Source organism: Corvus moneduloides, chromosome 10, assembly GCF_009650955.1.
Source record: "Corvus moneduloides isolate bCorMon1 chromosome 10, bCorMon1.pri, whole genome shotgun sequence".
In the NCBI taxonomy this organism is placed as follows: Eukaryota; Metazoa; Chordata; class Aves; order Passeriformes; family Corvidae; genus Corvus; species Corvus moneduloides.
Genome location: NC_045485.1, coordinates 22,347,238 through 22,371,965, shown reverse-complemented (window position 1 = coordinate 22,371,965; position 24,728 = coordinate 22,347,238). Strand labels below are relative to the sequence as shown.

The window sequence follows — 24,728 nt, the reverse complement described above, 5'->3', positions numbered from 1 at the left end:
CCAGTGTAATGGGTGCATACTATTGCCGACATGGGATTGTGCAGAAATTGAAAAGATAAATTTGGATGGAAGGTTTTTCTGAAATACTTTCCTTCATTGAGAGAGTGGGAGAAATCTATGGTAGTTATCAAAATTTACTGCAATCATGCTTCTGTGTTTTATGTGTCTCAAAAGAAGAAAAGTAAATGAAAGGAGTCAAAAAGGATTTTTAAAACTGTTGAAAATCTTTGCTCTCAGTGATGCCTTGGCTATTGTTTTAATTTACATTAGTTCTATGGTAGATCGTAACAGTGGGTGAGTAATTTACAAGAGCAACAAAGCCATCCCATTACTTCTTGGAAATAACAGAAAAGAGCTTTTATATTTAGACAAAGACAGTTTAATTGCAGTAAGCTCTCCTGTGAAATAGGAAAAAAAGTCAATCCAAGAAAAAAATGTTATTTCTGTGGTCTTAAAGTGGAATGTAGCTCTGTGTTCTTTACCTGCAGCTGGATGTGCAAATTGTACTTTTAATGAAGATGCTTTGAACACTGATCCTAATAGCAGGAAATATAGGGGAGAAGCTTATACCTGCTTGATCTTCTTGATTTGTGAACTGTCTGCTTTTACAAAGACTGGGATGGCTGCACAGCTGGCTTGGGTTCATATTTTAGGCCACTGAAGGTGTTTTCTTGGCAGGGATGAGACTGCCAGAAATCATATCTGTTGTTGTACTCCCTCAAAGGTTTTCACATCACACACCACCTGCCTGACCACATGGACGTGCCTGCTCAGAGCAGGCTGGCTGGGCGAAGAGCAGATCAGGGAAGACAGCAAGAAAGAGATACCTGGTGCTGATGCATTTGAAAAGTGACTGTCACCAGCTGGAGCCTTTCTGATCCTGGGGATGTGCATTCCTGGAAAGCAACTGAATGGGATCCTGACTGCTGCCAATAATTACCAGCTGCCTTTAAACTTTGCCCTAAGCCTTCTCCTCGAATACACTGTGTGTGTAGTATTTAACTGGCAGGGTGGAGCCAGACTGGCTGAAATATTAAATGGCTTGAGATGCCAATGCAGAAAGCTTAAAAAAAATTTAGAAAAAGGAAAAAGCTTATTTGGTTGCTCAGGTACTCCCTAGTATTCACTCCTGCATCACTGTGACTGACAGGTCTTGTTTTGGGCCATGGTTTGCTCTCCTTCCTTCAAGGGCAGAGAAAGGAGAAATGTTCAGTGCAGGGGTGTGTGAACTGTGACCATATTTTGGTGAGATGCTGGTCACAAGGGTTTACTAGAGGAGAAATCTTCAAAGTCTTGGGGCAGCAAATGGTGACATTAGTTGCAGTTAGTACCAGTTCTGTGTGCAACACTGTGCACGGTGTCTTGGACTACGACAGGCTCCCTGGAGGAGGTAGAGCTCTGCATCTGACAGTGGGCACTTTGCACTTCCTGGCAATTCAGGGAACTGTTTGGGAGTTTACCTCTCTAAAGACCCGAGAATAAAAGCCTGTAACTCTGCTGCTTGACTCTAGCCCCTTATCTTTGGGGGCTAGATCCTTGTGTACTGTACAACCTGACCGTGTATCCAGACCCTTCCCATGCTGTGGCAACTCCAAGGTTACACACAGTGGTGTCTTTCACATGTGTGGATACCTTGATCTCTCTTCTACACTGGTAGATTTGAAAGACCACTGTAACTCCTCTTTCTATTCGTCAGCCTTTCGAGGAAACGCCTTTGGTTTCCCCACGTAACTTCTGAGATGCCTTAGGTTTCTGTGTCAATACTGTTCTGTAAGACAGTGGGTACAAATAAGGTGGTGAGAATAGGAGCAGTTTCTGTAGTGTGTCCTTAAGAACCAGCAGACCTACCTCAAGTACCATTAATTCTTGATTGGGGCATGCTGAGTTTGTCAGAGGAGCCATCTGCCACCTCATTCTGTATGTGTATTTATTTATTTATTAGTAAGGGGAATCCCGACGCCTCACACGGAAGAACTGTAAGGGGAATGATGTTTTTTATGCAGCTTCCTGCAGAAGATCTTGCCAAGAAGGATGGTTTAGCTTTTCTTGTTGATTATTTCTCCTGATACTCTGCATCATGATGAGCTCCTTTTTATATTGTGTTCACTGACTGGTTTCTGACTAATATGTCTTGATATTTGCTACACGAAGTGACATACAAAGAAGCTGTCATCACCAGCTGTGCAGAAGACATCTGAGAAAACCAACACTAAGTACTAAGAAGGAAATGAAAATGTCTTTTCTGCCCTGCTAAATTTGACTTTTGGTAGTGTTTTTTTGCCGTCTTTCTCATTTGGCTCAACATGCTTGGCTACTCAGAAAGAGAAACATTTTGCTGGCTGCCTCTTGCATGATCTCCAGGTGCACAGGCCAGTGCCCAGTTTCCTGCAATGCAGAAATAAGTCAGCTGATTACATTTCTGATGCCTTTCTGAAACCTGTGATCTTTAGGCTCTCCTCAAATTTAAGGCATATCAGGGTAGGTTACTTCTGTGTGTCTAAAGGGTTTTACATTGGAAAATAAATGTTCAGCCCCTATGACGAATAATTTACTGCTCTCTTAAGAGGGGAGAATAGGAAGTAAGCTATTACCATAAAAGATTTTACTGCAATTTTCTTTTGCATAAGCTTAAATTCTGTGTAGAGAGGTTGTCAATTAGTGTGCAGATTTTTTTAATTGGCTATAATAAAAAGCTAATTGGTGTTTTGCTTAAAGAATGAATTAAGAAAGTGTTGCTATAGAAACTTTACATGTGTATAGTGCTGCTCTACATAACAGTGGATATAATAGTCTAATGACCTTTCTAAGCCAGCTGTAATGTCAAAGAAAATGTGTTAAATTCAGGCTGGCTGCAGAGATCATTAAGGAGTTTGTGACTTCACCCATTTCATTGCCAGAAAGTGTCTCTGGCATTGTCTCATAGAATGTTTCTCTTGACTCATGTCAAACCGTATAACAAATGCTGGTCTCAGAAGACCTGAACTTTTGTAAAATCCGAGTGCTCCAATTGTGAATGTGTAAACTGATCTGTAATCTGTCAGGCATAAAATGTACTACTGGGAAAAATTCATTTTCATAATCTGAGAAAATGTGATGATGGATTGAAAGTGGCAACATCTAATCCATGAGCTGTTGTATCCTTGTATCCCTCCCTCCTCCCCTGCCTTCTCTACCCACTGAATTCTGAGCCTCATGTGAAACACAGGAATTTTAAGTGAAATAGGATTTCTGCTCTAATTTGCAATATTCTCTCCCAGCAAAAAATACTTATCTTCTCAGATACAAACTTTGCTGAGGAGTGAATAATTTCTTCAGGATTTGTAAACAGGAATTTTTTTTGCCTTGGGCTAATGCTTCCCTACTGAAATTATTTGTCATTACATTATCTGTACCTTTGCTAGCTGCATAAAAGTTGTATATAGGTGGCATGGACAAAAATTTCAAAGCATATGATGAACATTGTCATTCTTATCAAGGAAGGTGGTCACTAATGAAATAAATGGCTCCAGCTGGTAAAACTGAAACATGATCTTTTGTTTTCAGTTCCCTGATCCTGAATCTTGTTATTATGTCACTAGACAAATTGTTTTGCCCCTTTGTAACTGTGTATGTAGAAGATGTAGGGGTGTGAGCACCTGCAGTTATTAGTCATGGTGGCAGAAAAAGACTTAAAATGTTCTTCATGTCCAAATGTGAGAGACAGGAAAAAAACTGTGATCTGTTGACATTTTGTGGAATCTTTCACTGTGAGGGTTTTTTTTTCCACTGGTTTTCAATTAAACAAACAAAAAAGCCCCCATTCTGTGTCTGCTAAATTTGCCCAGCACTTGTTCTTCAAACTGGTAAAACACAACCACACATGAGTGATTAATGTATGATCTGATCTTTTTTCTTTTCTGTCCCTTCTTTTCCTCTCAGTAAATGCTTAAAAAACAAAAAAAATCAGCCTTCTAAGTGGGTGAATTTAGGAGAATCTCTCACAATTCTGTGGAATTACACAGACAGCTTCTTTCTGTACCTCTGGGTCAGGACTGAGTAGTGTCATAATTTGCAGCTATTCTTCCCTTGATACACATATGTAAGCCCTATTAGTGTTAATGCCTTTTTGAAATGCTTCCCTGATATGTTCAATATCTACTACTGTGTCCAAACTCTGAAGTCTTATGACTTGCATGGCATGTGACTGTCTCTAGAGCTTAATAGAAAGTTGGATTTAATCTCATAGTTCATCTTTTGAGCAATAAAACTGTAAGAAAGATAAAATGTTTGAACGTGAAGCTTTTATCTGGGACCTGTGAGCAAATAAGTTTTTTTTCTGGTCCAGGGAAAGGACTGGGGGTTTTTTTGTTATTTTTTTCAGCTTCCTTTTATCTTGCCCAGTAAGATCATGCATTTAATGTGTGCTTACAGCAGCTGTATAGTCTAGAGGCGTTGTTTTGCAGAAGAGTAGTACAATACTGTATTTATGATTGTCAAGGAAATGTGATTTTTGGAACTCAGTAAATCCATCCTTCAGTTTAAATTTTTGCTGCTTTGCTGCAGTGCATTGTCAACTGTCTTTGCAAAGAGGGGCTGGGATTTTGAAGGGCAAATCATGAATTTCCTTTAGGACTGGTATTGTTCTCTCAGTTTTACTTGACTGTACCAAGCTCTGAGCATCCTAGTCTAACATTGCTATTCCTGCTTTAACTGTAAAATCAGTAAAATTTATATTAAATCCAAGTATGTGGAAGATGGAACTTCTGCTGGTTCAGTGTGTTACTTGTTTATTTGGATTAGTGCTGGTTAGGGTCCTACAAAATGCAGTAATGGAAGAGCTGGGTGGGTTCTGCATTTTGGACATTGAAAAGAAGTCACAGAATCAATGAGGTTGGAAAAGACCTCTGAGGTCAACTGACCATGACACTGAGTGCCACAGTCTTTCCTTAAGCAGTCATGGTGCATTTCTCTTTTTTTTTTTTTTTTTTAATTACTTCTTTACTTACATGGTTGTGTTTACAGAAAGTTATGACAAAAGTTGCTTGCTATTGGTCCTTTTCCCCCTTTGTTGTATAATTTATGTAGTGCAGCAATGAAAGCTTATTAGTGGAGCAATCTGTGGAATCTTTATAATAAGCCTTGATTACAACTGAACTTCAGTGAGATGCACAGAGACATTTTAAATATGTACTCAGCTACCTTGTTTTGCTTGGGGAAAGAACACACTGACAACTCCTGAATTTCATTAAAAGAAGGAGGGAGATTTATATGGGTGATAATGAGATTGTTACTGGGAAATAGGTGAAAAACTGAAATTACCATAATATCAGTGGGTTTGGGTTTTTTTTGTTATAAGAACACTTCCAGTTTACTGATGGGTAACCAAGGCAATTGTTTATTGTTCAGTGTTTTGTAGTATAGAAGAAGTGCCACCACAAACTCCCTGCTGAGGAATCAGCTGCTTTTGTGAAACAGACCTTGCTGGATACAAGGACATTGATTTAAACATTTTAGGCAGCCATTTGGTTTCTTTAAGTAAGAAAAATATTTCCTAAGTATCATCATGCTTCAAAATATGTTCTCATTTGCTGCTGTGTCAGGAAAACATGTCTTCTATTTGTATTTACAGTTTGCATCATTGCAAATGGTCAGTTTTCTCTTTCAAGGAGTGGTATTATAAAATGTGATGTGTTCTTTTTTTGCAGGGAATTAGTGTAGAGGCCAGATTGAAAATATGCCTTCGTGACAAAGTCTCTACAAAGCTGATCCCATCTTGGCTTTAAGGTAAATGAAAAAAAAACCACTATCAAACACCTCTTCTAACTTCTCATCATGGTCATTGTTCAGCTTGGAAGAAATGTGAGGCTATCACATGCTCAGAATAAAGAAAGTATTTTAAAGAGTTAAGTTGGAAAACTTAAAATTGAGTCAAAAGAAAGTGTAAGCATAAGCCAGTAATTTGGGTTTGGCTTCAGTAATTAAAAGAAATGACAGACAGTGGCATGAATGCTTATGTGTCTTGCATACTGCCTTGGCAACTGTCTGGTTTTGTCTGAAAATTGAATATGCATATGAAGGAGAGATCATTCTAATTGAATGGAAAATACGAAATTAAAAAGACAACAAAGTATAAATAATTGAAAATCAGGTTGCAACTGTGAGCTTCTGTATGTTGGGAGCTCAGTTGCAAACAAAATTGGTAGAACGGGAATTCACATTTTTCTTCCTCTTAATTTTACTTTCATGGTACCATACTCCTGGTATAGGGAGCAAGGCAGTGAAAATGATGAAGGGGTAATTAAATATCTGTAGGAAAGTAAGAGCCAAACCAGAGACTAATTTTCAGCACTCTACAGCTTTCATTATATATGTATATGCTTTGATTTCTCATGTATATGGAAAATGTATCCTCTAACTGCATATTTTTAGTCTTTCTCCTCCAGAATTATTTAACTTGCTGTGTTCTGTAGTAGGATGTGGCAAGCTTGTTTTGTTTGTGAAATCATTGCAGAAAAGAATCATTTTGAAAACTTTGTGAACAGTTAGCTACCTGTGAGTACAGCTAAGTATTCTTAATCTCAGCTAAGTGTCCTTTATCATGGTTGTAAGTCACTGGAATGTTTAGCATGTCTTGTTCATTCATTGAAATCACTCAGAATGGGTAATTTTCAGTGTTTGAAATTTTCTATTCTCCATGCTCTGCTGTGTCTGTGGATGAAGGCACCACTGAAGTAGCTGTACTCAAAAAGCTTTATTTTCCCCCCCATTTAACCAATGCAAGTAAATGTAACAGAAACTACCTACTACTTCGTATCCCAGTATTAGGGTTGTGATACTGGCACATGCCATAGAGCCATGTTCCAGGAGCACAATAAATTGGAAATATTCACCATCAAAGTATGTTCAGTTGTGTACTTGGTTCAAGGGCCGAGGATTTGCTCTTCAGTGCCAGGTATTTCTAGAACCAAATCAGATCCAATAATTGTTGGTTATTTGATGGCAGCATTAAGGTGATACAGGAGTGGATTTCAGCTGAAAGAGCTGTGTCCTCCCCTCTGTCCTCAGCGTGGCTCTGCCACTTGCCCTGTTCCCCTGGGGACACTTGGGCTGCAGTGTAAGGAGCTGGATGAGAGCTGCTCTGGCTGAGGGCTCAACCTGGGGCTAGGAGGGGAGGAATCTTCACCTTCATCTGCACTGCCCAGCTCTGTTGGGGCTGCAGGACTGCCCTGCTAGTGCCTGCAAGTGGAATTGAACCTGTGGCTTGAGGAAGACAGAGAGACAACTGCTTCAGAGGTGGGGTGTATTTACATTGATACTAAGAACTGGATCAGTACTTCCAGTGGTTGAGGTACTGGTTTGTTTCCCTGGAATAAGTTAATGATAACACATTTCTGCTTCTCAGATCAGTTGGTTTTTATTTACCTTGGCACGGTTTAGAAGAGCACTTCCTCATGTTGAATGCCATTCTTCTGGATTTAAAAACACCTGTCATCTATTGCTTTAATTTTTCCAAATTGAAAGGGCACTTTAGTACTGTCTGATAATATTAGATGATGTCCATTAATGTCAATTTTTAACAGAACCCTCTTCCTAATACAACCATACCTTGCAGTCGTGCTGTACCTTTCACTACAAAGCAATTATCTGAGTTGTGTGAATTGGCTGAAATCTATCAGCTATTAAAACTCAGAATGCTGCTTCTGCTTGGAAAGAAAGTCATGTTGTTTAACTTCCCTCTCCCTTTCATCCATCTCTGAGAGTGGGAGCCCGTGTGAGGGAGAAAAGAAAGGGAGCCTGATGGTGCTTAATGGCTGATGAATACAGTCAAGGATACAGGAACGGTTGCCTGGCAACCTGGGAGGATGGGCTGAGGTCCCTTGTCACTACACAGGAGTTGACACTGGCTCATCTCTTGAGCTCATGAAGACTGACTTCCGAGGGTTTGCACACTTTATCCTCAATATGTATGGTGGCTGGATTAGATTTGTATCTTACATGTTTTGTCTCTGTGTATTTCATGCTTCTAAAAAGAAACACAGGCAGAACGGAAGCAAATTAAGCATTTCACTTAAAGGAAGAAAATGTGTGCTTCCTGTCCCATGCAGTTATTGTGCTTTCAAGATGAGAGCTGTGTTTAGGAAGAGATTGGCCTAAAACTGAGAGCTCTTAAACCTAATTCCAGGTAAAGTTCTGTTTTCGTAGTCCGAGAGCCCTCTGTAAATTATCATTAGTGCTGAAAGATGATGAGCTGGGGTTTGTGTTATAATTGCAGCCTTGAGAAGAAGCCTTTTTGTAGTTAAACACAGCTCTGAAGTGACACATCTGCTTTGTTTCCCTTCTTACACAGAAATCACGTCAGGCTGTGAACACACTGAGGACTGTGACAGACTTGACCTTGTACAAGTTGTTCTTAAACAATTCAAATGGATTTTGAACACGGGTGTCAGCTTGAGGGGTGGATCTCTCTTTGTGCTGCTGTAGAGTTTGTACGTAGGTGGTGCTTCCTTAGGGAGGTGGTGTTAATTTGGTGTTCCCCAGAAGAATTTTTAGGGAAAGTACATGGACATTACTACACAAAGGTTGTTGCATCAAGTGAATATTGACCCAGTAACTATTTTTCTTTTCTGTGGAGATAATTATTAAGGAAAAAGGTGTGCAGCTGGCTTGCAGAGGCTGTGCAATCCGGTGTATTTCGGATATTGCCATAGATGGTAATTTTTGTTGCCTTTTTTTTCTCAGAACCAACTTTGGTGCCTAATGATGTGCTTTGGTGCCAAAGCTGTAGGACACAGGTTTGGTTCTTGTTTTGAACTGGTGGGTAAAAGATCTTCCTGGAAATTTTGTGCCTATTTCTTACATCATAGGCAAAAAGTGAGGTTAAAGTGTGTGTGTATATCTACAATTGTATCATCTTGGGGATTCTTAAACAAAAAAATCAAATACCTCCCTCTTACTGGTAAGAGCAATTGTCATTTGCCAAGTGCTTACTTCCCTTTTGACTTGTTGAATTCAAGCTTTTTGTAATGGTGGTTGTTTTTAAGGCTGAAACTTTAGAGCATTTTGGCATATTCTGAAACCTGACCAGACTGTCAAAATACAGAGTGTTTGCATGGAAATGTATTGATGGAATTTGCAAAGAATCCATTAAATTTACTGCAGGCTTTGTAATTATCAGACTTGGAATAAAAATCAGATTTTTATCAGTGTTTTCATCTAATTTTCTTTTTCTGCACAGTCTGTTCTCTCCCTCTCTCTGTCCCCATGCAAACACAACAGAGGCCAGACAGCAGCAGCCAGTTGTGTGGAACTACTTCCTTGTACCTGGAGATCCTCAGAAAATCAGGTTGAAAGGCTTGAAATGTTTCAGTTTGGACAGCTAAAGCCTTGAGGCCATTGTCATTAACAAAATGAGTCTTTCTCCTTCCTTCTCTGTAAGCCGTAGCTTCTGACTTACTATTTATCTTTTAATGGTTTATACTTATATTACAAAGCCCTGAGTTGCTACAGGGTATTGAGAAATGTTTCGTAGCTCATGATGATTCATTGGAAAGTTTGGATAAACTGCTGTGGACTGTATTTCGTGCTAACTTGTATTCTTTAGGGCAACCTTGGTCTGGGGCAAGATTGCTCTTTCTCATCATCTGCACATGTAATTGTCTGTGGATAGAATTGTATTAACTCAAATGTAACCACCAGGACTAAGGAGCTGCCACTGCACTGGTGCTACAGAAACTTTGGATCCAAGGATTTGAAGTCATGCTTTAATCTGCTGTATCAGTGAAGGAAAAGATTAAAATTGTAAGATGAATCTATGTTCATGTCCAAGGTGTCCAAACTGTTGGCTGCTTACTCCCCTATAGCAGATTCTAAGACAGCAAAATACCTTAAAAGTAATTATAATTAAACCAAGACAATAAGTAAGCTTTTTTTTTTAACTGTGGGCAGTCAGTATTATTCTGTCTGTACAATTCATTTCTGCTGAAAAAAGCCTGACAAACTTCTTTAATGTTACCAGAATTGTTCTTTCATTTGCAATCAAACGGAATAATTTTAAACTTTAAATCATTGTTGTCCATCTTTGCTAAGGGATGTGAGTGGAGCATATTAAATGCTTTCAGCATTTTGTTGGAATGCCTGCTGCTGTCTTAGGAAATTTCAATATTACTGATCTGTTGAAGCACTGATTACATTGAAACATTGATTAACGAAACTTACACTATGATGCTTTAAATCAGCCAGTTTTGACACTTTCAAGTGACTTTTGCAAGGGTTTTAATCCTTTTTTACTGACTTGTATTGTAGTAATTTGTGTTGGGCTGCTGCATTTCTTATGGGACTGAAGAATAGAAAATCATGGAAAGATCAGCCCAGAGCAGACAAGGGTTAAAAGATTTTAAATTTTGTGTGTGTACCATCAGCACTGTATGAGAGTGAGATTCTGATTTCTTTTCTTAACTATGGACACAAAATTAACTTCTCATTCTTCATTTTGGCTTCTGTGCTGTTTTGTGTTACATAATATCCCATTCATTTGAGATATGGAGGCAATTTATTGATTAAAACGTGATACAACAGGAAAAAAGGGTCATGGCTGATGCATTTTAGATCTGATTTCCTATGTTGCTTCTGTATTTAAAAAATCCATGTGAAAATATAGTAAGCAATGCAATTACTGCATACAAGCAAATACCAAGCCAACAGCTGTGTTTTCTAAGAGTACAGCACTGCTGCTGGAATTGGGAAAAATAAAACTTTATTGTGGATTTGGGGAGAAATGAAGAACAGTGCTAATCTAAAAATAATTTGTCTCTTTTTTTTTCCCCTCAGTTGGGGAGAATAAGATTTTGCTACCTTTACTCTCTCTGGAAAAATAAAGCTCCTTCTGTTTTTTAGCAGTACTGCAAAGCTGATTCAGAGATGCAAACAACAATGAAGAGTGTTATTCCATGCTAGAAAGGCTTTGTATGGGGAGTTACTTATGGTGAATAATTGATCTAACAACTAGTTTGGAAAAAAGCAGGCATTTATTCAGTCTGGAGCACAACTCTGGTGTGGAGATTGTTCTGGGTCAGAACCTCGGCCTTGCTTTGTGGAGTCCCAGTGCCTGCCCATCTGATTTTGCAGAGTAGTTAAAAACTAATGAAATGTGCTTTACTACAGCCTAATGAGCTGTGCTGTATCTGCAGAGGGCTGTAAGCAGGTGTGATATGCAAGGCTGTCACTGGAGAGGAGGGGATGGGGAGTTAGGCTGTGCTGAGCTGAACGTGTGCCCTGCACGCAGCACCTGGGTCAGGGAGGCTGTGTTCACCTTCCAGCCTGCCAGCAGCAAGGAAAGCTTCTTGTTCCCCTGGGTGTGCTCCTGCAGGGGCTGATCAACACTGTTTAAGTACCAGGAAACACAGATGTAGTAGGAAATAGTGGATACCTTCCTACTGTGCAGTTGGTGAAGGGAATGGCTTACCGGAGCTTCAGGAGACAACCACACCCGGCACAAGAGGGCAGCAAGTCTGCTGGCTAGGAAAGTAATAAATGGGTGTGGGAGTATCAGGTTAAGAGGCTTTTCTGGTCAATATGCACACTCATTTGTCCATAGGTGTGATGAAAAGTATTTTTCAGACACCCCATGCAGACAGGCACCCTGTCTAGCCTGATGGACGATGTGATGAGGCAGAGTTTGGTTGCTTTGCTCGATTCTGGAGGGAGCTGTTTGCCAGGCTCTGCTTGATGGCATGTGTGCATTGCAGCTCATGGCATTGTAGGAGCTGCCTGTCCTGCTCTGCATGGCAGTACCACACAGTGAGGTCGTTTGTAGCACAGTATTGCTTCTCTGTAGGATATACATAGATATGTATCTTTATATATACATATATATGTGTTTTACAGCTCTTCTGTTGTAACAGTCTTTAGTGATTGAAGATTCACACATAAGATTCTTCCTGGCTCTTCTATATTTGCTGGGGTAGAAGATATTTCAGCATTCAAGTCTTCATTGGCTTGAAAATCCATCTCCATATTAAATCACTGTATTTCATATAGTAAATTTGTTTTAAAAGCTTACGTATGTGCCTGGAATGCAAGCTGACCTACTTAAACCACAGCCCTTCCCAGCTGTGCTAGATGGATCTAGAGATGTTGTGTTCATCTTGCCAAGATCTGAACCCATTTTGGAAGAGGTGCTTTTTCTAAAAGAGCAGACTAAGGATAAAATGGTGATTTTTTTTTTTTTTCTTTTTAGAGCTGATCTGCTTTTGATTTCCTGTATTAGGTTTCTAGACTCTGTGCTTCCTAAGGTGGTCTTAGAATAGTAAGATTTACTTCTTAGTTGTGCAAGATGGAGTTAGTATTAGCATTTATAACGTGTCTTGCTGACAAACTTTCTTCATTCCCTCACACTTCCATTCTCCTTTTTTAAAGCTACTTACTTTTGTCATGCAATTTTTCCTTTGCTTTCAGTTATAACTACAAGATTCATCAAAAGTGTAGGGGTGGTAGAAATAAATTGAGAAGAGATTTTTAAGTCGAGCAAACAGCATCTTTAAAAAGCACTGGTTTAATTCTGCTGTTTTCCTAAATAATCAAGTGGATCAAAGGGCAGGGAGATTGTTTTCATTATGTTTTGTGTACTCTGCATTACTATCATTTATAGCCCCAGATTAAAAAGTATCATCTCCTGTGCATCAGACCTTTATAGTAGTTTAATTTTGTTGAATACAGAAAAGACCAAATTAGAAGGAAACAGGGGAAACTAATCCTCCTTTTTTCTACCTTCTGCAGACCAACTTCACAGTAATGTGTCTGTAGCTTTGGCTTCTGTGCACTCATCCTTCAGCTGCTGAGGTCTGAAGCTGCTGAAGCTTGAGTTGCTATTTATTTTCTACAGACTTACATTTTCATTAACTAGGAAGTATAAAACATTAGAAGTGAATCAGGAGGCCATTGCTGATTTTGATTGCTAACTTTTTTTTTTTGAGGTTTGGTTGCTAAAGCTCTGGGATTGAAAACTGAGGAGCGGGAACTGATTAGAAAATGGAATTCAAAGGAACTTAAAAAAATTGCATTTTGATAAAGCACCTGTTTTCTTTGGAGGGAAAAATACCTCTGTGAGGAAAGTGGTCTTGTTTCAGCCTTCCAAATCAGGATTTTGAGAGTGAAGAAGAGATGCTGAGTTTTCTTATGGTCATAAAGGTAAAACAGGTCACAAATTTTGGTACATTTGTCAATCATGTTAGGACTGATAAGTCTCAGAGAGACAGAACAATTACCCATAACTCAGGTATTGTGAAAATAATGTATGCATTATTAACAAAACAACAAAAAATAATGAAGCCACCTTCTTTCTACATAATAATAAATTCCCTTGGCATGTGATTTTCTCACTCAGCAAGGGATTAGGGAGAGCTTGAACAACATGTCAGTCATTTTGCTGGATGTGCTTTTGAAAAAGGAGACTGCTCTTCTGTGCAAGCATCCCCAGCAAAGTGGCCAGGGGGAAAAACACCTCCTCTGGGATCTGGAAGACCTAAATCTTAATTCTGTTCAGTCCACGTCAGTGAGTTTCAGGTCAGAGCGGTGTTTTGGAGCCTTTGCTGGTACCTTTAGTAGTTAGCTGTGATTAATGCTTAGAAATAAATGGGAGCAAATCTATTTTATTTCTCACTAAGCTCCAAAGTGGTGATGTTTGCATCTGAGTGAAGTTTTATACCACAATATCCTTGTAACTGTGAAAAAAGTGGTTAGCACAACTAGACTTGGAAGTAAAACTTGGCAAGGCGAGGAGTGTGGGGATGAGCTTCTCATCCATGATGGAGCAAGTCTTTCTTGGGCTTTGCTCACTGCTCAGTGCTGTTTGTGCAAGGTCTCTGCTGCTGGAACTCATGCTTTTTTTTTTTAGTGCATCATTTGCATAGACACTGAAAACCTTTTTCACTGTGGTTTTTGAGACTGATTATCCTTGCCTTTGTGTTTAGTCCATTTTAATTGTGGAAGAAAATATTTCTCCATCCTATCTCCTGTTTTAATTGAGGTTGTAGCTTAAACAACTGCTTGTTGGAGGCAAACCAAATCATGCTGTTCCTTTTGCTGTACCATTTTTCATGAGATAAATGAAATAGCCATGTTGCTCTTAAAAACAACCAACCAGTACTAACAACAAGAAACCCTGAGCACCAACAATATACAAACATCAGAATCTGTGTCCCTCTGGTTTAAGGAGGCAGACAGGGTTGGCACTGTCCCTTTTCTCCCAGCACTCCTGCCATTGTTGAGGGTGAAATATTTGTTATTATTATCTTGTCAACGCTGTCAGCCCATGATGCCAGACAGGTGGTCACTGCAAGAAACTTGGTGGGCTGCTTCTCTCCTGTGATACACTTTAAAACACGTGGTTATCAAGGAGTAAATGTTCACAGAGCCTTGATCAGAGTCATCTTAGCAACTGTGTAAAAGAAATCTGCATATTCACAGTTCTTATGTTTCAGTTCTAGATATTATTTTTATTATCTGTGCAATTTCACATGTAATAAGAGAGTCTCATTGTTCACATCTTGGAAACATTGGAACGATATTCTTTAGAAAAAAACAAAATGAACCCCAAAACATGTATTTCTGCTCCCTTTGTGGAGTATGTAGAGTAACAAAACATGTTACCAATAAAGAATGACACCACCAGTTAGCTGTTGGTGATATTGCTTTGTTTGCATTAGTTCTATAAAATTACAATATTCTTGAGTAAAAGTGAGAGTCCTGAGAGCCATTGGGCCAGCACATAGAGGAAACCTTTGCTTTTCTAAAGGTTTTCAGTTGTGAGGGCCTCTCTCTAGCTTTGCAGAGCTACTCTAGGAAACTTGTGACAAAATTAATATTCTCTGCCAGTTCTTAGCACTATTAGTGGAGTGTGCTCTGTTTCTAATGACATTGAATTTAGGCTTAAAGTCACCCATGGTGTCAGCAGGATGATGCAGTGATCTGCTTGCCATGGCTTAATGCACAGCATAATAACTGAATTTTTTCTTTTTTAGCCCTGATCACAACAATCATCAAATTATGTTTCTGTTCACTGACTGTCAAATGCACTCTTTAGACTGAGAAATATTTGTATCTGATGTGCAGTAAATGCAGAATCACTTTCTCTGTTTTTTTTCTCTGGGAGCAGAACAAAGCCACTGCATTTTCACACTTGGGTTTTTCTGGAGAGGGTGAATGAATTAAGAGTTCCTCCTTTGGAAAACACTCTGTTTAAATCATTGCACACAACTGAGCACAACAAACAGTTTTAGGGGAACATAAAAGCAAGAAAGCCACTTCTCACCGTCAGTTGTTGTTGGGAGAGGGAGTGTGAAAAATCTTGAGTTTCCGTCCTTCTTGTGCTATTCCCACTTGTAGGCTTCATTTCAAGGGAAGAAGTATTTTCAGTACTATCACTCTCATCTCTAGAATTCTTAAGAATATTTAAGAGTTAACAGAAGGTGATGTGAGAAAATGCTAGAACTTAAACTACAAAATCCTTCTGTAGGTGCTAAAAGCCTAAAATCAAAATCTTACTCTGGAGGAAGTGCTGGTACTCAGTAGCTAAGGAGAAGAGTTATTTTTGTTGCCTTACACTTCAGTTTTCTTGGAATGAGGTAGCTCTCTTTATGGGGGTGGGGGGACACCTTGCAGAATACAGTAATGAGGGTAAAAACTAATCATTGTGATTTTTCCCATGCTTACAAATAATACTAACATAGATTAAGGATTTCTCTTCCAAGACATGGACAGTTTGTGTTTGGAGAGGGCAGTAATGCTTTAGATGTTTCTGTCTCCTCAGTTAATTACCAAATACATTTCGCTTTGCACTGCAGAACTTCATTGATAAATAAACTTGTTTTTCTTAAACATGTCTTTTAAAAATAGAGCAACTCAAACTTGTTTATAGAAACTCAGCACCAAATCTTCGACTTCCCTGAGTTAGGTGGTCAAGGAGGGAAGTTTCTGTATGTGCTCCTCTGCTGTCCCCAGGAAAGGATTGGGCAACTGAGGTATCTCTTTTCTTAGCAGGGACCTGGTTGAAAAGCAGGAATAGACCTAGACCCTTTAATAAAGGCTCTTGCACAATTGTTTCAGTAATTGTCCTAACAGAAGCTTTTAGGAAAGACCACTTTGGTTTTTCACTCGTGAAGTAAACAGAAAGCCACCAAAGTTCTTACTTACTCATTTCTCTGCACACAAAAATAACTTCATTTAGTCTCTGTCCTTACGCAGAGGAAGCTGCACTAGAGCTGAGCTGAAAACCTCCACCCACTGAACGGATGTTTCAGTGGAATGGTTCGCTGGTACTTTCCAGTGAAAACTCAGTAAATTTACGCAAGATGATGTTCAGCATTGGAACTGGAAGTCACAGCTGGAGAGGTTCCCCAGGTGTCTGCTGGAGTCTTACCCCTTTCTCTGACCCTGAGCTGGCCAGGGGCAGCTTCAGCTCACTGGCAGTAAATGACAGTAGGGTGGATGAGCCTGGTGAATTGTAGGAACCACTGACTGCATATTTTGGGCCATGAGCTGGTTATGGGGGATAACGTAGCAATAGCTCAGCTAAGCTAACAGAAATAAAACAATAAAGGAGTAATTTCAAACTTAGTTCATTTTTCTTCTCTCTTTGCTTTCTTGGTAAAGATTATTTTCTGACTGTGGAATGGTCGGCTTAACTGAACTAATTTAATAATCAGGCAAGAATAAAGCATGAGCATTTTCTTTTGAACGCCTTCATTCCCGTGAACCAAGTGAAAACGTCTGTTGGAATTCACTGTTTGGATGATTGAGGTTTGGGGGATGTCTGATTTACTTTCTATAGCAAAACTCAGGACATAAATATTTTTTTACTTCTGCTTATGTGATGCTTACCTTGAGGGATGTTACTGCTTGTGGGGATATTCTTACTTCTAAATGAGATTTTTGTGTGAATTAACATAGTTTGTTTCAGAAATTTTACTTGAAAGGTACGCTTTACCTAGCCTGAATGATCAAATGATCTTGAAAAACTCATCATCCATTTTTTTACCCTCTGTGTTTCTGTTTCAGTACTTTAAAAAGGGAAGAAAAAGACAACACATTTTAGTTTTAAAAACAGACTTAATTGCTTTTGGATTAAAAAAATTTCTAACGCTGTTGATTAGACCGTTTTGAGTGTAATCCAGATGGAGATTAACATGGTAAGAGCTAATTACCTCTTTTAAGTTGCAATTGTTTGTTCCTTTAAAATAATGCTGTATCTTCTCTTTGATTTTTGTCATTGGCAGTTGCAAATGTAAATGTTGAAATAAAACTGACTTTGAAGGCAGAGAGACAAGTGTACTTTTTCAACTAATTGATTGCAAATGTATCAGACACCTGTTACTTGATTTATGTGGCAGAAAAGAGCAAATATTTTCTTGGAGCTCAGCTGGGAGTGTGGCTGGATAAGATTATCTCCTTGTGCTGGAGAGGGAGGATAAGACAAGCAAAACAACTTTTTGTTTTGTTTAGAAGCCCTTTTTATTAAACAGTCAAAATAATATTGAAACTGCAGTGTTGAAGGAAAGCATTTTCCTTGGGGATAATCCTTGGGAAAGGCAGGGGAAGGATGGGTTGGGTCTGAGGTTCTTTGCAAAGATTCTTCCCAGGGGCGCTACATCGGCAGCAATCATTGTCCTCTGCGGTGGAGAGCTGCAAAGTTCCCATCCCAGACACTGGGTTGATAGTTAACGTTTAGTTTTCCTACGAAATGCAGATTTAGAGGTTCTTTAAAAGCAGTTGCAAACTTTCTGTGGCCTTTGGCATTTTGTCCAAAACACCTGCCACGAAACAGAGATATGCTTCATCTTGCTGCCTGTGTGAAAGTGAAAGGAGAGGGTGGGGAGCGAAGGAGCAGGAGAGCCCAGGAGGAGACAAAGCAGCCTTGCCCGAAGCACATGTTAATCAAATCAGATCAAAGGATATGATGTCAGTTTATAGAGAAACAGGTCAGGCAGGCTCAGGTAGCTCAGGAAGCAGGATACTAATTATTCCCAGAAGAAAGTCAGGTATAGGGTTACCGTGCCGCAGCTGGAAGTCAGGAGGTCGGAATTTGCACGGCGACCAAGTCCACTGGCTGGAACAGCTCGGCTCCTTTCAGGGGAGTTTATAATTTTGTGGAAATGGGAGAGAATGAGCCCAGTGCAGCAAGTGCAGCCCAGCCGGGTAAGAACATGCAGCCTGTGGAATGCTGTGCTCTCAGGAGCTCTGGGGCATCCTTGGTCTGCGTGTGGGAGCTTGTTCTGCTGCCGGCTGTGGCACCGTGTCCACAGGAGGGAACGTGTCCTTGCATGTGTTTTGGGGGAAGGAGGAAATCCACCTCACTCATTTCTGCAATACGTTATTGAAAAAAATCCCCTGCTTGAATTTAGGAGGGCGAGGAAAGGTCTGACAAGATCGTGTAAACATTTGGCACTGTATTGTCTGTAAAGGTTGCTTTAAACTTTGGATGATCTGTGGATGTTGGGGTTACTGTTCTGTGGCTTAGTTAAACCTTCTGCAAATGGTTTTGGGTAGGAAGTGCTTTGCTCAACTATTCTGCACAAATTTCGTGCCTGTTGCATGTGAGCAGGGCATGGCAGATGCAGGGAGATGAAGGATGTTGTTTCTGTTTAGCATTTGTGGTTTATTCCAGGTTGTTGCCTTTATTTTTTTTTTTTCGTTTTGTGGGCTGTGCTGAGGTTACACCAATACATGCATGCAAAATAGCCCTTGTGGGCACTTGTGTGACTAACTGTAAAAACAGAGTATTCTGTGCTAGGTATTTTAAATTTTCAGTAGAATCCTGAACACAACACTTCATAAATCTTGCTTAGTCCTTCTTTTGCAACATGAATGTCAAATTCTTGCTTTGAGAAAGAATGTTTTCCCAGTAGCCCTTTTTTCTTTCAACAGGCTGTTTTAATATCCCAGAAAATAGTATCTTCCGGAGGAATTATTCCATTATTTTATCTTCTTAGCATTCAGTGTGTTTTTTCCCCTGACATTCAACCCATGCTTTTCTTTTGCTTGACTTTACCAGTCTCTTCCTGACCTCTTTCTCCTGCTTTGCATACAAGGGATAAAGCTTTGTGTCTATGTTGTGTTTTGCAAGAATCCTTAAACTATTGTAAAATTTGCAAAAGGTTTTCTGAGAGCTGGAGTGGTAACTTTCTAGTCTATGACAAGGTGTGTTACTATTTTCCCCTTGAAGTTATTCTTTATATGCATGCACACATGTAATCCAGGGGTTCAAATGTGTGCCTCAGATTCCCGTATTTAATAGGGAATAACTCCATTAATGCTGGAGCAGGTTTAGTTCACAGAGGACTTTTATTCCACTGCCTTTTTTTTTTTCCCCCTCTTTTTTTTTTTTTTTTTCTGTATGTTAATAATAATGTAGGAACTATCCAGAAACCATATGGTGGCAAATTAGATTTTGATCCAGATTTTAATATTGAATAAAGCACTAGGAATATTCAATGCTGTACAGGTCTAAACACCATTTCAGGTATGGTAATGAAAGAATTGGTATTGTTTCTTTCTCTCTTTTCTTCATTCAGGACCTGACTTGTGGTTACAGGGGTTTGCTGCTCAGAAGGTTATCCAGTCTAATTCCAATCTTACTTTTTGTGCTGTAAGTGAGGAGCTATGTCACTTCTGCCAATATAATCTACGAATAAAACTGATGGAAAATATTTTCAATCACGCTGTATTTTATACAGGCCTTTTGGGAACTGTGATTGCGATTCTGGCTTAATTCGTACCTTTCCTCCATTAGCCTAAGTGAGCTTAGTCAAATGGAATTCCTCTTGGTTTGCATTAGTGGAAATGGGACAAGAATTAGGGCTGCACAATAATTCTGGTTTTTAAATCAAAATGTTCTGTGTGCACACATGCAAACACACATGCACACCCCCAGTTTCATTTTTATCAGTTGCCATCAACCTTATTTCCATTTGTGCTTGTTTTTAGAAACTATCCCAAATAATTGGTGATTCAGCTGGTATTTCTTTAAGGAAAGAAAGGTGCAAAGATTAACATTACTCAAGATACCTGTCAAAACCACTGCTAGTGAAACAACTTGGGTTCCTTTTCACGTTATTTATTTTTAGAGAACTTTGAGGCTTGTATGAATTACTAAAGGTGCCAGATTGACAGCCCTGGAGGCTGGCTTCACTTATTCATTAGCAAAAGAGATACGGCCTGGGCAGCAGGTGCACAAACCTTCTTGCTGTGCTGTACCCATGGCTTCAGTTCTGCTGTGAAAGAAAACCTGGGTTTGAGGATCCAGGGTTTCAGTCCTGCTCCCTCCTTGCCTTTCCCTGCAGCATTTTCTTCTAATGGTGTTGTGATGATTAGGCTGGAGCACTAAAGACTATGCAGAGCCCTTTATTTGATTTCCCCCAGCAGCCATCAGATGGGGAAGGAGGCTTGGGGCTTACATAAGTCAGTAATTCTCGCCATCTGGTCAATCAGTAAATAGAAGGTCACTCTGCCATCACAGCGTTTTTGTTTTGCACCAAGTACAGTAAGCCCAGAGAATAAATTAACCCTTGGTTCTGTTCTGTTGTTGTTTTGCTGCTTCTGGAAATGGTTCAGAGCCCATTCCCGGAGCCTGGGTGTGACAAGTGAAAAGAGCAAAGCTCTGAACAATGGGGCTTTGACTGGCAGCCATAGATTGATTCGTTGTTGAGGCAGTGCACTGAGAGCCCTCCAGAAGTGCACTGAAACTCGCTGAGAATACCTTGTATTTTTGTGGTGGTTTGGGGCTTTTTCCCTTTTTGTTGTTGTTGGGTTTTTTTCTTTTAGAATCAAGATCCATTGCCTTCACACGAGTAATTGTTTTCAGTCTTCCCATGAATTAAGTACTGTTTACTGGAGAATGTGACAATATAAGCTCCACAAGATGCAATTACTGTAAATTTTAATTTGATGATATTGTCCATGAGCTGTAATTGATTATACACTGTATTGTGTTGCTAGATGATGGTAGCAACTTTGGTGGCTTGCTAAGTGTGTGTAATCTGTGCTCGCCTCTGGCCCGCAGAGGAGAGAGGTGAATTGAGAATTTCAAGTTAAAACAGCTTGTTCTTTTGGGTCTTGAGAGGCACAAGTAAGTGAGCAAGAATGAGAGGAGTCGTATGAGCATTATTAATAAAACATCCTGAAAAATTTGGGTTTTATCAGGCCTCCTTATGTGCTGTTTATTAGCATAACTTAAGCATTTTTGTAACTTTTCGTTATATATATTTAATATAGATATATGATTAAACAACTGCATTATTTCTAAAAGCGGTTTCCAGCAAGTTCAGATTCCCTCCATGATTAATCTGGGCTTTGGATCAGCTCCAAGTGTGTGTTCCTTAGGGTTTGTTCTTGTGTTCTGATGTTGATTTTTAGATCAATATATATGTAGTCTCATGAAATATTTACAGACCAGGTCTAAAAGAAGTAGCTACTACTTTTTGCTGAGAAAGTTGATAGGAAAATATCAAGAGCCTACATAAAGATCCTGGCATGCTTGCGTGTAGCAGTGGGAATTGAGAAGGGAATGTCCCAGAAAGCAAATTTCCATCTCAAATGTCTTTCTTGCTGAGAGGGCTTCTTGGCCACTAGGTTTACCCAGCTTGCCAGACTATATGAAGAATTTTCTTTCAGGTTTGTGTTTTTGAGCAGGATTCTGAATAATGCTAATGAATGCTGTAATCAGCTGCAGTTATTAACTGGGGGGTTCTCTAACAAAAAGTGGTAATTCAGAAGGTGCATTGTAAAAGTGCTTCCTCTCCCCTTGGCGTTGGATGACCTCAGCCCTGCAAATCGAGGTTTGCTCTGTGGACAGTTATTCACAGAACATCATTGAGTCCCTTTTTGGCTCTTTCTGAATGATAATAGCCAGGGTTTCCTGTGACAGCATTTCTTGCACAGCTTGGCTCTATTCCCCAACCAGGTACAGTAACAATGGGTAATTTAAAATAATTCATTTTATTGCTACCTCCTGTAGATTTTTGACTTTCATTTCAAAGTGATGAATCCAGAGAGCTGGAGAAGTATGTTCTGATCACTATCCTAGTGCTGTGAAAAATACAAGATTTAAATAGTCCCACAGAGCCATCAGCAGCTGGAACAGCACAGAGCACTCTTTTTATTTCAGCTGAAGTCATTCTAGCATTTTCGGGGTGCTTTTAACTCTTTTATCACAGGAATATCTGGGATTTTTTAGCTTTCATTTTCCAGTTTATGTGTGCTCATGAATCACGATTTGAGATTTCAGTTCTACAGAAATATTATCACTAATATAAACATATTAAATCTGAGAAAGCTGCATAAACTGAAGCATGATCAGACTGAATCTGTCTGCAGTGGTGAGAATTGACCACAAAACTGGGTATCAGCTCACAATCTGCTTGGTATTATTGTGGTTTTGCTGTTATGATCCTTTCTAGTTCTTAAAGGTGTGTTGCAGATGATTGCATCCTGATATGTGTGCCTGAAAATGAAACAAGATAGCAACATCTTGCTGCAAGAAGTAAAACTGAAATTGAAAGTAGTAGATGTACAGCAAGAGGATGATGTTTGCAAAGTGTCTGAAAACTTTTCCTCATAAAGCTGCTTTAAACTTGGAAATCCTACCAAATGTAGGAATAAACCCTTGTCAGCAGTAGGCTCTGTCAGGTTCAGTGTTTGCAACTAGGGAAGTGATCCAAGGGAAACTGTTGGTTTTTCCCCCCAATACATCATTGTTCAGTGTGTGGTAAGGGTTATGTTTATTTTGGCTGCTCCTGTACCTCTTTTTCTGAAAGTCAGTCACTTACAGGAGAAAAGTAAAGAGTGGAGTTTGGCGCGGAGGGAATACCAATGTGATCTGAGCAGTTCAGGCAAAGGGAATCTAGTTTTATGTAAACTTCTTATGCAGATATGAACTAGTTCATAAACTAAAGAGTGCTCTGCATTCATAGCAGGTCCTGAAAAGCTCTCTTTTTCCCTCCTTCTTCAAGTACTGGAAGTTTTCTGGAAGTGGCTGAAAATTTTTCTGTCTCTCTACAGGAATTTCATTCCATAGTCCTAGCGGAAAAAGGTGGTGATGGTGAGAAGTTTTATTTTATTTGTCTTTTTCCTTTTCTTGAAAAACCAGCATCTCCACTGATGACCACCACAGTGTCCTAAATGCCATCATGTCTTGCAGTGAGTTCTTGAGACGTATTTTAAAAAGACAAGCAAGGTTGGGTTTTTGTTGCAATGTCATTCTGATCCGGGTCTTTAGAATACTTTTTCCTGGGTGTTTGGTTTTGTGTTGGGTGGTTTGCTTGCGTGGTTCTGTTTCCCCCCCACCCCCCTCAAGGCCTGGTCTCTTAATTAATTTCCTGGTTGTGGGATATATAGAGCTGAGACTAATAACTGCAAAACTGTTCATTTTGCATTTAGTCAGCAATCTGAGAAGCAACAAAGATTGACTTCATGTACACCAAGCAAGTAGCTAGAATCCACTGCAAACCAACGGTGAGAGAGTCTCTTCAAAGAGACTTGTTATCTTCTTCCCTTTTGAGAAAAATGTGCATGTTCTGTGTGGTGTTGGAGCTTTCCAATCAAATTTTTAAATTCTGGGGTTCTTAGGGTCCACTCTCATGTTCCAGCTGATGGAGAGCCACAGGGTTCCTTTGGGCCTGCCTGGTCCCAAGGGTCAGCTCTCTTGGAGTGTTGCTGCAGCTGCCTCTGACTTTTTCTTGTTTCACGGTTCTGGTTATATTTTGGTCATATCCTGAAGCTCTTTTAGCATTCAGGAGAATAAAAAGCATAAGCTAAAGTTACTAAATCCATCCCTGTATAGAAACAGTTACAGAAAACGGAGCTGTGGTTTTTAGCCCGAATGCTACTGTGAATCCGTAGTGCTAGGCATAATAGCTGGCTTTGTCAATTTGTATATATATTCATCTTTTTCTTCAAATAGTGGTTTTAAAAGTGGCATTTCTGCTGTCTGTGTAAGCTCAGATTTTCTGTGCCTTCATAACACAATTAAGTTTACCACATTTTATTCCTGCTAGCCTTGCAAAGAGGGACTGAGTCAGACTATATTTGTTCTTGTGCTTCATCAGCAGATATGTTTACCAACTTTCTAGTTTTGTTTTATTTGTGAAAATGCAGTGAAAGTAATGGGGTTGCACTGGTATCAGAGGGTTTAATTTGGTTCGTGTAGTTATTAGTACTGATTGAGACATGAGCAAGAAACAATCCTGTTATTCTTACACTGCCCAGGCATGAGTTTTTACGGCTGACAGCAAACAAATACATATCTTCTCACTTACAAACTGAGTCTATTTGACCTGAAAGTCTGAAGTTACAGCAAACCCAAGTCATGGCAATGATGATTGTGCAGAAGATTTGTTGCTTCTCCTTTCTTATGGATGTGATGTGTCGTTGTCCTTGATCAGCTCTGCTCTCTTCTTTGCTGTCTGTAATCCTTGGGTAGAGGAAAGCATAGGCAGACTCTTTGGGTTATAAATATAAAGCCATTCCCATACGGCAGTAAATTTAATTTAAATTGCCATATATTGCTCTAGCTCCTGGCAGCACCAGTGACTCTGGCACCCCCCTCCCTGGGATGCTGCCTTCATGGGGCAAAGGCACTTGTGAGCTCTGAGGGACTGGAAATTCCATTCTCTGGTAGTTCATGGGCATTGTGGCCACTCCCTGTAAATTGTAGCACAGCTTAACTAGCAGATAATTATATAAACCCATGTCTTCTGCAT

The 24,728-nt window shown here is 39.6% G+C and overlaps 1 protein-coding gene across 5 annotated transcripts in view; it reads left to right on the top strand.

The window, feature by feature from the left end:
• NAALADL2 (N-acetylated alpha-linked acidic dipeptidase like 2) overlaps nt 1–24,728 on the top strand; it is a 423,086-nt gene that overhangs the window by 85,421 nt on the left and 312,937 nt on the right. For 4 of the 5 annotated variants that reach the window (XM_032119479.1, XM_032119480.1, XM_032119477.1 and 1 more), the window contains one exon: nt 5,685–5,763. Coding sequence is in view for 1 of the 5 variants with exons in the window: in XM_032119476.1 (XP_031975367.1) it covers nt 18,126–18,168 (43 nt within the window). In the remaining 4 variants the exon portion in view is untranslated. Of the gene's footprint in view, nt 1–5,684; nt 5,764–18,098; nt 18,169–24,728 lie in introns of those variants that run through there. The other variant, XM_032119476.1, reaches the window with a different exon arrangement.